Here is a 14,619-nt window from a genome sequence, read left to right on the forward strand (position 1 = left end):
CCTCTAGCATCACCCACTAGTAGAGTGTCCCATGCGCCTGCCACTGTCTGTGTAAAAAGAAACACCAACAAACTACTACTACTACTGACATCCTCTCTATTTTCCTTCAATTTATGCATCCCCGTATTAGCCACATCCACCCTGGCAAAAAGGTCTCTGGCTATTTACTCAATCTATTGCCTCTTATCATCTTATACACCCATATCAAGTCGCCTGTCATCCTCCTTCACTGCAAAGAGAGAAGCCCTAGCTTGCTCAACTTATTGAGGAAAAATATGCATTATGAACCTAAAATCTTTTAATAATTGATGGAATATAAAAATATGTATCCGTCATTTTTCTTTGGGAAGCTAAGACTAAAATTACTCCTGAGCAGAAGCTGAAAGATAAAGCAAAGACAATCTCATTGCATTAAATCCTGACTTCTATATTACCTTTGGTGTTATGTTACTTTGAGTCAGATGCCAGTATTTGATGCATTTGGGAACATGAAGTAGGATTGGTTGGACATAGTACAGAATGGGGAAGTAACAAAAGTACAGAAGTTAGATTGGTTTTACAGGTAAAGTGTTGTCAATATGGGCAGAAGAATTCATCATCAGAAAGTATGTACGGACATAATATATATGGATGGGTAGAAAGTCTGCTGTCTGTGCTCTGATGGTAAACTATAGGTCTATGCAGCACTAATCCATCACTTGATAAAATGTTGCCAGTTTCACTTTGCTGTCTGCTTAGGACTAAGAAGAATCTGCCTTGGCTTTTTTGAGCTAAGGTATACCAACCTCAGTTCTTCACAGTGTAATCTACTGAAAATGTAGCTATTTTATTATTGGACGAGATTGGGGGGGGGGGGTCGGTGGAGGAGTAGTCAGGAGAGACTTGGTCCAATCAACCAGCCCACCGAGGCTAATTGTTGAACACTGTCACCCTTGGCTGTGCCTGTCAGCAAGCCTCAACTTGGATTACTGACTTTGAGATGAGTGCAGCAAAGTTGATTTATACACAGTGCTTCAGAACCATGTAGTTGATACTACATTTTCATCTTGTGTTTATATCCCATGCTTTCACTCTTTTTGTGCGATTTGTTTCTTGTCTGCGTTAGTTATTTATTGAGTGGGGGGTTGATTTTTCTTTGAATGGGTTGTTTCCATGTTTCTTCTTTGTTCTGTGGCTGTCTGTGGGAAGATGAATGTTAGGGTTGTACTTTGATAATAAATGTACCTTGAATCCTTTGAATTATTTATAATGTATGTAATAACAGTGACCAAAATGTAACATGCACAAAATGCTGGAGAAACTCAACACATCAGGCAAGATCCATGGAAAGGAATGCACAGTTGATGTTTTGCATTGAAACTCTTCAACAGTCCAAAATGTTAACTGTTTATTCCCCTCCTTAGGTCCTACCTGACCTACTGATCTCCTCATTATGTGTGTGTTAATGTGGATGCAGAACCTATTGTGTTTATGAAATTGTAATCTTTTTTCAATGAAATTTATTCCAAAATGTGGAACGTACTGATGACAAAGATATTATTTTGTACAGAGATAACATCCCGCTTTAACTGATTTTCTTTTGCAAAACAATTTACAAATTAATGCTGTTGTATGATCGACCTACATGTCCACATGCACAAAACTGTTTTCCTTTTGACAATTCAGGCTGCCCACTGGAACAGATTCAGTTGCCAAAGAGTAAAGGAAAGTCTTCAGTAAGAACTGGCACATCTTTGGGAAGAAAGTATAAAGAAAAGTCTTCAAAGGCACATGAAAATGAGAGTGCCCTGCCTGCCATTGGAGGCAAGGACCAATCTCTCTTCCTTTTTCGAGCTCTGGGAAAAATTATGTATTGTAAACGTAAGTTCAAGTTTTAAACAAATGTATTTGAATCCTTTTAAATGTATTAGTTCCCTTAAGTTCACAACCTAACCAAGATTTTAATATTGTCAACAAATTTTAGAATGTACTCGTGGACGACTTCTGCTTATTCCCCCATGTTTAATTTTTAGTGCTTTATAAAAGCTATGCAACATGCCACAAGCTGCCACTTTTTAAAAATCACCACTTTTAACATCAATTTTTCTTAACCTTATTCTAAAGTAGCATGATCAGTTAGCAATTTTCTTTGCCCTACTTTGTATAAGATTCAGTGTCATGCAAAGAAGACAGTAATAAGAGTTATTAAAAGTTGGTTATTGATGAAGCTTAAGGTAAGTGTCAAAATAAGTTCAGGTTTGTCATTCAACCATATGTGAATACCCATGAATACAGCCAAACGAAACAACGATATTCCTGGCAAAGTGCAAAACACAGTACCAACAGTCATACACAGCACAACACACACATGGCACATATAAAACAGCACACAAAAAAATATATAGTCGAATTCCTGAGTCCATGAATGTTGCTGCAGTCTGCAGCGACTGGAAATTGTCTTCAGCCAGGCAGACATTCAGGAACAGCACCGACTCCAGCATGCACCAACCATATCGCCTCTGGTGGAGTGCAATGACTCCGATGCCTCTCACCTGGGTGACTGAAAGCGGGTGAAAACTGTGCTTTCAGGCTTCATTCTTGCTCGGACCAAGGCCACGCAGCTCCCCCACAATTTGTCAAAAACTAGTAAATCGGACTTTTAGCATTCTGCATTAACAATGTTCAACAGGGTCTTGTGATCACCAGTAAAAGCAACTGGTGTTGTTGTTAGACTGAACACCTCCTTCCCACACCCACTCTGATGCAGGCGCCAACACGATCGACACCAATTCCAGTTCTTTCAGTTTCTCCAGCAATAAACAATTCACAGATTGGATAGACGAAGTACTATCATTTCTTAATTTCCAGCAGGGTCTTGGAATCATAAAAAATATGTTTAAAAAAAGAGAATAACACTTTGGTTGGCCCCGTAGATGCAGCTATGTCCAAGGATGCTGCCATGCTCCTGGAAAAACAGAACTGACAATGCATGAGGTTTATAGAAAGATTTCCAAAATGGGGAAATACTTACAAATTTCTGTAATCTCTGATTTTTCCACTATTTTATATTTATGTAATAATTATACTTGGATTGACCGGTCATTCATTTTCATGCTCCAATTTGATCCTCAAGTCTCACTGCCTCCATGTCTCTTTACTCTTTAAGATCCCCTTAAAGATAAATTCTTGGACAAACTTTTATTTCTTTGCCTAATTTAGCTTAATGTCCCTTTGTGACAGTCACTGAGCTCAATCAGAAAGGCAGCGAGACTTGCAGACTGCTCCCAGCACATTCTCAGACTGTTTTGGTCATTGACACAAATGACATATTTCACTGTACACATTGCCATTTTGAAGTACGTATGACAAATGAAGCTATTTATACTAGCCGAAACGTCAAGGAGCAGCAAACAGCATCATCTTTAGCCAGAGGGTGATGAACCTGTGGAATTTGTTGCCACAGGCTGCTGTGGGGGACAGGACATTGGGTGCATTTAAGACAAAGGTTGATATGTCCTTGACTAGTCAAGGTGTGAAAATTTACAGGGAAGAGGCAGTAGAATGAGGTTGAGAGGGAAATGTTGAAAAAGTGAAACAGACTCGATGGGCTGAATGGCCTAATTCTACTCCTATATCTTATAGTCTCTCTGTAGGCTCTCTGAGTCAAACACCAGCCTAATGAGACAATTAATAGGCAGGCCTTCATTGTCATTGATGCCTAAACCTTCCAGGCCCCTCTTCAAACACACACCTTCACTGGAAGGATGCATGAATTATCTTTCTGTGGGCACCATTGTTCCCACTGAGCTGTGCGGGTGTGCAGCTGTTCATTAACCGAAATGCTCCCGCACACACAGCTTTTGTCGCCACGTAGCTGAAATTCGACACAGCTAGAAAAAGTTTACAAAACATGAAAGATTTTCTTTGTTGTGCTTTATTTCAATACAGCATTCAATTACTAAATAAAATCAAATATATGTGATTTTTGAATTTTCATTCTAAATATTCCTAGTTTGCATATTACAAAACAAACAAACATTTAAAGAGCCGCTCGGATTTCAGGCTGTGTTTAAAAAAAATCATCCCTGCGCAGAGCAGTGATTGCTTGAGTAGAGGGAGCATTGGTGGGTACAATATTTCAAGCAGACACATTTTCTTATTTGCCACTAGATGGTGGTGTTTGGAAAATATGAGATCACTTTCCCCAAACAATTTTCATCATATAGCAGAAAGGCTTCTCAGTTGATTCTGGTAATAATCACAAATGGATGTTAAGATAAAGAAGAAATGTAAAACTATAGGTCACTGGACTGCTCAAACCTGTCCTGCCAGTTTTTGTAATTATGACTGATGAAGCCTTCCACAGCCCTGTAAGCAGAGGTTTCCTCCTCTTGTAATAAGTTTCCACTAGTGAGAGAACCTCAAATGCTGGAGGAACTCAATAGGCCAGGTAGCATCTATGGAAAAGAATAAACAATCGGCGTTTCCAACCAAAACCTGAGGCCTGATGAAGGGTCTTGATCTGAAACCTTGACTGTTCACTCTTATTCATAGATGCTACCTGGCCTGAGTTCCTCCACCATTTTGTGTGTGTCGCTTTGACTTCCAGCATCCGCAGATGTTCTCTTGTTTGTGAAGTTTCTATATGTCTCAGTTTTAGAGTCATTGAAAACTCCAGCACAGAAACAGGCTCCTTAGTTCATGTTGAACCATATAAACTGCCTAGTCCATCGACCTGCACCTTGACCATAGTCCTCCATACCCCTCCCATCCATGTACCTACCCAATTTATCTTAAATGTTGAAATCGAATTTGCATACACCACTTGCACCGGCAGCTCATTCCATACGCTAACCATGATCTGAGTGAAGAAATTTCCCATCATGTTCCTCTTAAACCCTTAATCCATGACCTCTAGTTGTGGTGTCACCCAACCTCAGTGGAAAAAGCCTGCTTGCGTTTACCCTATCTACACCACTCAAAATTTTGTATACCTCTATCAAATCTCCCCTCAATCTTCTTCATTCTAGGGAATAAAGTTCAATCTTTTCTTATTTACATCTTTCCTGTAGGTAGGTGACTACTTGATTGACCACTGCCTAACTTTGTAACTACTTCTCATTTGAGGCTCTCTCACTAGTGGAAATATCTCTTCATCCTCTCTTTCACTCTTCTTTAGGATCTTCTGTGTTTCAACAACATCACCCTTCATTCTTCTAAACTTGAAAGGAGTGGAGATGTGGTTAAAAGATTTTAGCGAGGAACTTAAGGGGGGAAAGGAAGATGAAGGTAGACCAATTCAAGAAAATAGTTAAGTTTTGACTTTGTGGAGTGTATTTAGGGAAAGGTGAAGTGACAATGGATTTCAGATGTACAGACCAAGACAGTGGATTTAGTGGATCAATGGATGAGAAGGTGGCATGGAGAGCTGAGACGTTGGTGTATTACAGGGCTGAAGGGGATCTCAGATATCTAACTTGCTGATACAGGAACTTGAAGATGCAATGTTAGTTTGAAATTGGAGCATTGCTGACCAGACAGTGGTGGCTGAAAGTTCGTGAACCCTGTAGAATTTTCTTCATTTCTTTATTAATATGGCCTAAAATGTGATTGGACCTTACTGTAACCCCTAAAACTAGATAAAGAGGACCCAATTAAATAAATAACACAACATATGATCCAATATTACATGTATTTGTTGGAAAAAGTATGTGAACCTCTAGGATAATGCCTTCTGTAAAAGAGATAGGAGGTTTGGGCTGTAGAAGTGCCCTGCCTTATAAAAAAGACACAAAGTCAGGTTACTGACAGAGCCGGCTCTTCTCAAGAAAGATCTGTTTATCTGCACCACGCCTTGATCAAAACAACTTTCAGAGGACCTTAGAAGAAGAATTATGGAGATGCATGAAGCTGGAAAAGGCTACAAAAGCATTTCTAAAGACCTGAATGTTCGTCAGTCTACGAATTGAGCAAACTCTGCTACATACTGGAGCAAACATACTGTTGCTACTCTCCTTAGGAGTGGGCAACCTGCAAAGATCACACCAAGAGCACAACGTGCAATGTTGAAGGAGGTGATAAAGAACCCAAGAGTAACAGCAAAAGACTTGAAGAAATAGTTCTTTTTTTTTCCTTTTTTCTTTAAAAAAAAATTAACACTTTATTTTTTCTTATTATTATTGATATATTGCTTAACTTTGTTAATCAGTATAAATCCTGATCCTTTTCTCCAGCAAATACATAAGTGCTTCTCCCTATAGATGCTGCCTGGCCTGCTGTGTTCCACCAGCATTTTGTGTGTGTTGTTTGAATTTCCAGTATCTGCATTTTTCTCAATAAATGAATGAGGAAATATAATTGTTTTATGTTATTTATTTAATTGGGTTCTCTTTATCCAGTTTTAGGACTGACATGAAGATCTGATCACATTTTAGGTCATATTTATGCAGAAATAGAGAAAATTCTACAGGGTTCACGAACTTCCTTGCACCACTGTAGCTGGCGAAAGGCATTGAGAATGGGGATTTCAGAATATAGAACATTGCAGAACCATAAACGTACTTCAGCCCATGATGTGTCGACCTTTCAACCTACTCTAAGGTCAATCTAGCCCTTCCCTTGTACATAGCCCTCCATTTTCCTATCTTCCATGTGCCTGTCTAATAGTTTCTTCAATGTTCCTAACATATCTGGCTTTACTGTCTCCTTGGCAGCACATTCCATGCATTCTTTACTCTGTGTATGTGTGTATAAAAGAAAAACTTACCTCTGACATTCCCTCTAAAATTTCTTCCAATTACCTTAAAATTATGTCCTTGTTTTGTTGTATGAAAAACATGAAATAGCATGTTTAGCTATAGGGAAAAAGTGAAAATCAGATGAAATTAAAATGAATACGATTTTTTTTCTGTTTTTTGTGCTATTTATCTTAATTTAACTATTATATATATATTTACTGTAATTCAATATTTCATGTTTATGATGAGTTGCATTATATTGCAGCCGCTAAGTTAACAAATTTCATGACACATGCTAGTGATATTAAACCTGATTCTATGTCCGATTCTGAATGACAGTATGTGTTTGAAGCCACCACAAAAATCATCTCCTGTAGATCGCTGAGATTTATTCAAACTTTTTCAGCAGTGAAGTAGATTTTTCAGTCTAATGTTGTGATTTAAAATTGACCAACTTTAATTTTCTTTTGAAGGAGAGCCATCCAGTGGCATGCATTTGAATCCATTACCAGCTCATTTATCTGAGCATGAGAGGGATCCGCTTTTGGTCAATCCAGAGGTAAGAATGATCTTCATCACAAACATGAAGGAGAAGGATGTGTCATATATTCTAGTGTTGATTCTATCTTCCAATATTTGAGGATTAATTTCTTCACCATATCAGTGGTCTCATCAGTTTTGTGGTGGCATTCAGGGTGAAGTTCCTGCCTGCTGGCCGTGTCGTAGGGCCAGTTACTGCAAGGGCAGAATAAAAGTAACACATCATGTTTAATGATTTTTATGTTTTATTTGTATTTCAGGAGGTAATTGAAAATTCACATATGTCTGAGGAGTTGTTTAATCTTTACCTCCACCAGAATTATGTTGATTTCTTCAGTGACATAGATGACATAGTGCGTGCTAGTGACTACCTAAGTGATGCGGACTTCCTAACAGTAGATTGGAGTGTAAGTAACAAACGTCGTATAACTGGTAATCATACCCTGATTCATGAGCCAGGCTCTTGTGTAGCTGGTAGGCAAGTGCTGCACTGTTACGTTACAACCACAGCTACAATTCAAAAGTGCTTGGTTGCCCATGAATCAGTTCTAATGCCCTGAGAGAGTGACGGGTGAGAGATGAGGGAGTGGCTTTGCATTTGCCCGTTTATTTATTGCCATCGGTAATGAAAGAAATCTGTTTCTACTTTTTAAAAACTGTCAACCATGTTCTTAGTGTAATGCTATTACACCTCGGGACATCAGAGGTCGGAGTTCAATTCTAATGTTATCTGTAAGGAGTCTGTAGGTTCTGGCAGTGGAATGTGTGGGTTTCCTCCCAGAGTCCAAAGATGTACTATGTACCGATTAGTAGGTTTGTTATTGTCAAAAAAAATTGTCCCATGATTAAATTAAATCGGAGTTGGTGGATGAAGCGGTTTGCAATGCATCTCAGAATGAATAAATAAATAGGACCTTCCATGACCTGTTAATTAAAATTGTTTTCTGAATTGTGTTCATTTCAGTCCAGGAAACAATGTCCTTTCTTATCATTATGGTCATTTTTAAAATGAATCTTGAATTGATTTTGCTCTAAAATTCCAATACTTATATCCACTCTGCGAAAAGAATAATTCCAAGATGTTGTTATATGATAATAAAATAGTGGGATTAGAACATTGAACAGTACAGGCCCTTCAGCCCACAATGTTGGGCTGAACTTTTAACTTCCTCCAAGATCAATCTAACCTTTCCCTCCCACATAACCCTCCATTTCTCTATCTGTGTGCTTATCTAAGAGTCTGTTAAATGTTGCTGACCTATCTGCTTTCACCGCTGGCAGGGGTTCCACCTACTCACCGCTCTCTGTGTAAAAACAAAAATAACCTACTTCTGACATGTCCCCATATACTTTCCCCCAATTACTTTAAAACCATGCCGGCTGGTATTCACCATTGTTTGTATTAAATCAAGTCAATCATCGTTTGTTTAATTTGTCACAGAAAGTTTGCTTCTCCTTCTTGAACCAAAATGGTTCATTCAGTAGTTTTCACAGTGTCCCTGAACCCATTCCTGATACATTAAAGATAGGCTCTGGAATGTAAACAAATATGAACAATTCTTTTTGAAGTACTTCATAAGTTTTTGGAACTCTTCCTCAAAGGAGACAGAGAATTTGAATATTCTTAAGGCAAAGATTCCTGATGAGTAGGATGAGGAGAAGCTGCTGGAGGTAAGCAGGAATCTGGGATCGAGATTACCATGACCTTATCAAATGGCAGGGTAGGCTTGAGTGACCATGTGGCTGAATACACTTCCTACAGTTCGGCTGATATTTCTATTCTAATTGTTGTGGGTGATAAAAAGAACCCTAAAATTGAATAGATGTTTTTGACCAGAGCAGGACTGTTTAACACAACAACTTACAAAATGTCTGGGACTCTAGAATCTTGGCACAGGGAACAAGATCCAGAAAATTATCCTGAATCCAGCAAAGTACTGGTTAACACCAACAAACAGTCTGCTGGAGAAACCCCAGTGGGCTGAGCAGCATCTGTGGCAGGAAAGGAATTAACATACAACATAGAACAGTACAACAGTATAAGGCCCTTAGGGCCATGATGTTGTGCCAACCTTTTAACCTACTCTATCAATCTAAACATTCCCTCCTACATAGCCCTCCATTTTACATTTATCCATGTGCTTATCTAAGAGTCTCTTAAATCTCCCTAATGTATCTATCTATACCACCATACCTGGCAGTGTGGCACAGTAGCGTGGTGGTTAGCATACCAGCGACGCAGGTTCAGTTGCCGCTGCTACCTGTAAAGAGTTTGTACGTTTCCCTGTGACTACATGGGTTTCCTTTGGGTACTCCGGTTTCCTCCCACAGTTCAAAACAATGACAATGATTAAATCAGGGGGTGCTGGGCGGTGCGTGTCAAAGGGCTTATTCTGCGCTGTATCTCAATAAATAAATAAGATTCCTCTGTTCCTCTACAATGCTAAGAATCCTGTCATTCACCCTGTACCCTGCCTTCTAGTTTGCCCAACTGTAGTCGTTTTGGGTGGAAACTCCACCGATTCCAGCAATTACATTCTCCTGTGTCTCCCGAGTACTATTTAATCCCTGGCTGAAGCATTATGTCCACTTCTGAAGCCCAGGTTTTGCGGGATGAGACGACTTTGGAACACAACCTCTTTGGGTTGGGCAATATATGAAATTCTACAGCATTCTAATTTTCACACAGATTAAATTTTATGAGTATAGGACTGTTCAAACTAAATCTTATAGTGAGTTTGACAAACGTCTTATATATCTGGTTCTATGACTTCCTTAGCATCGTTCAACTATGTGGAAATATAGTGCGTCTGTGGCGACCAGAGGGCTGATTCATGCCAACAGAGCTCGAGCTTGGGCTAATTGTAAAGGAGGAGCTGGTTTCAAACCTTTGCACAAACCACAGTGGCTATCAATAAACAAAAAGGTACGGGCAGAACTGGTTTGACTGATAAATTCAGCTAGCATTCTGGTTACAGTTTAACAGAATCTGATCAACCTAGTATAGCTTAGCATTGGGCTTGTACTAATGAATTCTAACTGCTGAAGTTGGGTGTTTGAGGTTGGAGAACTGTGTGTGTGGGTGAATGGGTGGTGGCGGTTTGCTGGCAAGGAGCACAGAGCTTGTTTTGCTGAGTTCTTTTGTTGCTTATTATGTTCTTTGTTGTTCTGCCAAGCTTCTTGGGCATGCCACGTTGGTGTCGGAATGGGTAACGACACTTGTGGTCTGCTCCCAGCACATCCTTAGGTGGTATTGGTCATTAACCCAAACAATGTATTTCACTGTAGATGCTAAATCTGTTGGTTTGCATTTGTGACATTATGCTGTTATAAGACCATAGAATACTACAGCACAGTACAGGCCCTTCAGCTCACAATGTTGTGCTGACCTTTTAACCTACTCTAAGATCAATCTAACCCTTCCCTCCTACATAACCCTCCATTTTTCTATCATTCATGAGCCTATCTAAAAGTTTCTTAAATGCCCCCAAAGTATCTCCTACCAGCAGCCTGGCAGGGCATTTCATGCACCCACCCAGATAAAACTGCGTTTTAAAAAGAAACTTACCTCTCACATCCTCCCTGTATACTTTCCTCCAGTCACCTTAAAGTTATGCCTGCTTGTATTAGCCATTTCCACCCTGGGAAAATATCTCTGGCTGTCCACTCTGTCTATGCCTCTTATTATCTTGTATGCCTCTATCAAGTCAGTTCTCATCTTCCCTCCATTGCTTCAGAGAGAAAAACCCAGTTCACTCAACCTATCATCATAGAACATGCTCTCTAATCCAAAAGTGATATCTCCAACAAAGGGTCAGGACATTGGCATTGTTGGTTTCTCGAAGTTGTCTAGCTCTTACATTTGGCTTGCTGGAAACATCAGCTTAATTTTCCTGGACATTAATGTACCTGAGAGACTTGGTGCAGATAATCCTTTCAGTGAATTCTTGGTTATGATTGTTTATATTGTACGTGAATAGAAATGGTAATTAAAACCAAAATTCTTTTCTTTGTTGTTTCAGTATAAAGAAAATTGTCTTGCCACCAAAGGTTTCTTCTCAAACTTTTGTTTAGCCCCAGTTTGCCTTCAGACTGAGTTATTACCGTACCTAGCACTACTGACAAACCCTATGAGAAATCAAGGTAAGATGAAAAATGTTAACAGGATGAGTTTTTTTCCAGTTGTAGCATATAATTTCATAGAAGGTTGATACAATAGTGCGTAGCAAAATAGTGCAAATCAGTATTTGGCGCTACATATTATATGTGCATTTAAGGACATAGAACATGACAGCACAATAAAAGTTCTTCAGCCCACAATGCTTGTGTACCCTTGAATCTATTCTAAGATCAACCTAACCCTTCCCTTCCTTTTCTTTCATCCATATGCCTATCTTAAAAGTCCCTGAAATCGCCTTAAGGTATCTGCCTCTACTACCAGAGGAAAAGTATAAATTTTATTTTCATCATAACCCATAGCTTGCAAAACACAGTCTTCAGCTGCACAAGCACATGTATATTTTAGATAGTGTTGCTCTTCCCTGGCTTTATATTCAACTTGGAATTTGCATGCAGTTCAGATCATTTTAAGTGGACTTAGACTGGAAACATTCTATCCTTGTGCAAGTAAACCATGCATTGGGCTGCCAAATTTATTTTTTATTTATTTGGATATAGCACCGAGTTGGCCCTTTAAGACCTGCTGCCAGCAACCCATCAATTTAACCCTAGCCTATTCATGGAACTATTTACAGTGACCCAGTACTCCTTTGGACTGTGGGAAGAGACCGGAGCACGCGGAGGAAATCCCCACATTCCACAGGGAGGATGTACAAGCTCCTGACACAGGATGCTGGGATCGAACTCTGAAATCCAATGCCCCGAGCTGTCATGGCTTTGTGCTAGCCATTACGCTACCATGGCAAATATTGATGTGGAGCTACAGATTTTACTAATTTCGATCTCTGCCCTCCATAAAGCCATGGAGTAAGTCAGAAAACAGTGTGGTGATATTTCTATTCATCAAATAGAAAGCATATTGTGAATAACGGTGGTGGATGCCTGTATGGTAGAAGCACTAATGATAAGGACTTCCAGCACCCAGGGCATGCCCTTCTCACTGTTACCATCAGGTAGGAGGTACAGGAGCCTGATTCAAGAACAGCTTCTTCCCCTCTGCCATCTGACTCCTAAGTGGACATTGAACCCTTGGAGAGTACCTCACTTTTTTAATATTTGCACATTTTTTAATCTATTCAATATATGTATATTGTAATTGATTTACTTATTTATTATTATTATTTTTATTTATTGTTTTTTTCCTCATCTATATTATGTATTGCATTGAACTGCTGCTGCTAAGTTAACAAATTTCACGTCACATGCCGGTGATAATAAACATGATTCTGATTTCTAAAGCAGGTTGTAGAGTCTTTGGAAGATTCATTTTCTAACTTCCTCAAACTCTCAGAAAATAATCTGTTCACTGTGAAGATGACTATCTTTTCTCAAGTAACCTAAAATAACTTTGTATTTGATGAATCAGTCAGGTTTATTCTCACTGATATGTTGTGAAATTTTATTGTTTTGCAACAGCAGTACCGTAAGAGTCAAAAAATACTATTAAGTTTAAAAATAAAGGTCAAAAGTGGAATAATGCAATAGTAATGAAGAAATCTGGTGGTGCAGGAGAAGAAGCCATTCCTCAAATGTTGAATGTGGGTCTTCAGGCTCCTGTACTACTTCTGGTAATAATGAGAAAAGGGTTAATGCTTGAGGAGCGTTTGATGGCCCTGGACCTGTACTCGCTGGAGTTTAGAAGAATGAGGGGGATGTCACTGAAACCTATTGAATATTGAAAGGCCTGGATAGAGTGGACTTGGAGAGGATGTTTCCTATACTGGGGAATCTAGGACCAGAGGGTACAGGATCAGAATACAAGGACGTCCCTTTAGAACACAAATGAGGAGGAATTTCTTTCGCCCGAAGGTGGTGAATCTGTGTAAGTCATTGTCACAGACAGCTGCTGAGGCGAAGTCATTGGGTATATTGGGAAGTTGATAGGTTTGTGATCAGTAAGGGTGTCAAAGGTTACAGGGAGAATGCAGGAGAATGGGATTGAGATGGATAATAAATTAGCTATGACGAAATGGCAGAGCAGATTTGATAGGCTGAATGGCCTGAGTCACCTCCTATGTCTTATGGATGGTGAGGGTTGTAAATGGTCTCTTAATCCTGTCCTCAATGGTGGGGAGGGTTGTGCACATGATAGAGCTGGCTGAGTCCACAATCCTCTGCAGCCTCTTGCAATCCTGCACATGGTTAAGTTTTTAAACTTTAAATTTTGGTTCTTCGGTATGTGGTAGGGAGTTGCAGCAAAATGGTTGGCAATGTGGTGGCTAAACCTGATGTCCTCCTAACAAACAGACTGTCTGCGTGCTGTTAGCATGTCGATCCCCTTTGCATAGACTGTTCTGGCACCGGTAATGTTCCCTGTGCCAAGTGCCCAACAGCACAACATTGCTGTCCAAGTCCAGCCCTGGTCCTTTCAGAGAATACAACAACAGGCTTCAGTGGGAAACAAAATTATTCAAGTAGGAAGTTTTTAAAGTTGCATTTTCATCTGAACAGCATCTATAAATTTTTCTGATTTATGTTCATGTACAGCACAAATTAATTTTATTCACGATGTGGGAAGCTTTCCATTCAAGCGATACTCTACAAGGTATGTACATATGGTTTCCTAATATCACAGTTGATCCTGCCTTGCATACAAGTTAATGTTCTTAGTTTACACTTCCTAGTTAGGGAAATTTAAATTGTCATTAACTTTGAGTGTGAGATATAGTTGTTAACCTTAAACTTTATTTACCTGATTTAAATTGGGGAAAAAGTGATTTTAAAAAATAATAACAACCTGTGTTTAATTCTTCATAATGGGAGGACATTATTCTTTACAGTTGCTGGTTTAATATAAACTTTTGTTCTGACGATGGATGAGCACACGGAACATAAAGTAGAGAGAAGTGTTGGCCATCTGGCCCTCTTTGTCCGCTCCACCATACAATGTTATCATAACTGATCTACCCCCAGCTTTAACTCCTCTGTGAGAACCCCGTGCTTCTCAATTCCTCGATCTTTAAAAATTGTAACTGTCACTACCAGTGAAAACATTGGAACACAGAGCAGTACGTCACAGTACACACCCTTTGGCCTATAATGTTGTTATCAACCTTTAAACCTACTCTAAGATCAATCTAACTCTTTCCTCTCACGTAGCCCTCCATTTTTCTATCATCCACGTGCCTATCTAAGAGTTTTAAGTGTCCGTAATGAATCTGCCTTTATACCATCACCCCGGCAA

The 14,619-nt window shown here is 39.4% G+C and overlaps 1 protein-coding gene across 3 annotated transcripts in view; it reads left to right on the forward strand.

Moving 5' to 3' along the window:
- rad17 (RAD17 checkpoint clamp loader component) overlaps positions 1–14,619 on the forward strand; it is a 42,840-nt gene that overhangs the window by 20,526 nt on the left and 7,695 nt on the right. For 2 of the 3 annotated variants that reach the window (XM_059969414.1, XM_059969415.1), the window contains exons 11-16: positions 1,666–1,860; positions 7,190–7,275; positions 7,517–7,663; positions 10,036–10,182; positions 11,279–11,399; positions 13,923–13,980. In XM_059969414.1, coding sequence (XP_059825397.1) covers positions 1,666–1,860; positions 7,190–7,275; positions 7,517–7,663; positions 10,036–10,182; positions 11,279–11,399; positions 13,923–13,980 — 754 coding nt within the window. The remainder of the gene's footprint in view (positions 1–1,665; positions 1,861–7,189; positions 7,276–7,516; positions 7,664–10,035; positions 10,183–11,278; positions 11,400–13,922; positions 13,981–14,619) is intronic. The other variant, XM_059969416.1, reaches the window with a different exon arrangement.

This window comes from Hypanus sabinus, chromosome 5 (genome assembly GCF_030144855.1).
Source record: "Hypanus sabinus isolate sHypSab1 chromosome 5, sHypSab1.hap1, whole genome shotgun sequence".
In the NCBI taxonomy this organism is placed as follows: Eukaryota; Metazoa; Chordata; class Chondrichthyes; order Myliobatiformes; family Dasyatidae; genus Hypanus; species Hypanus sabinus.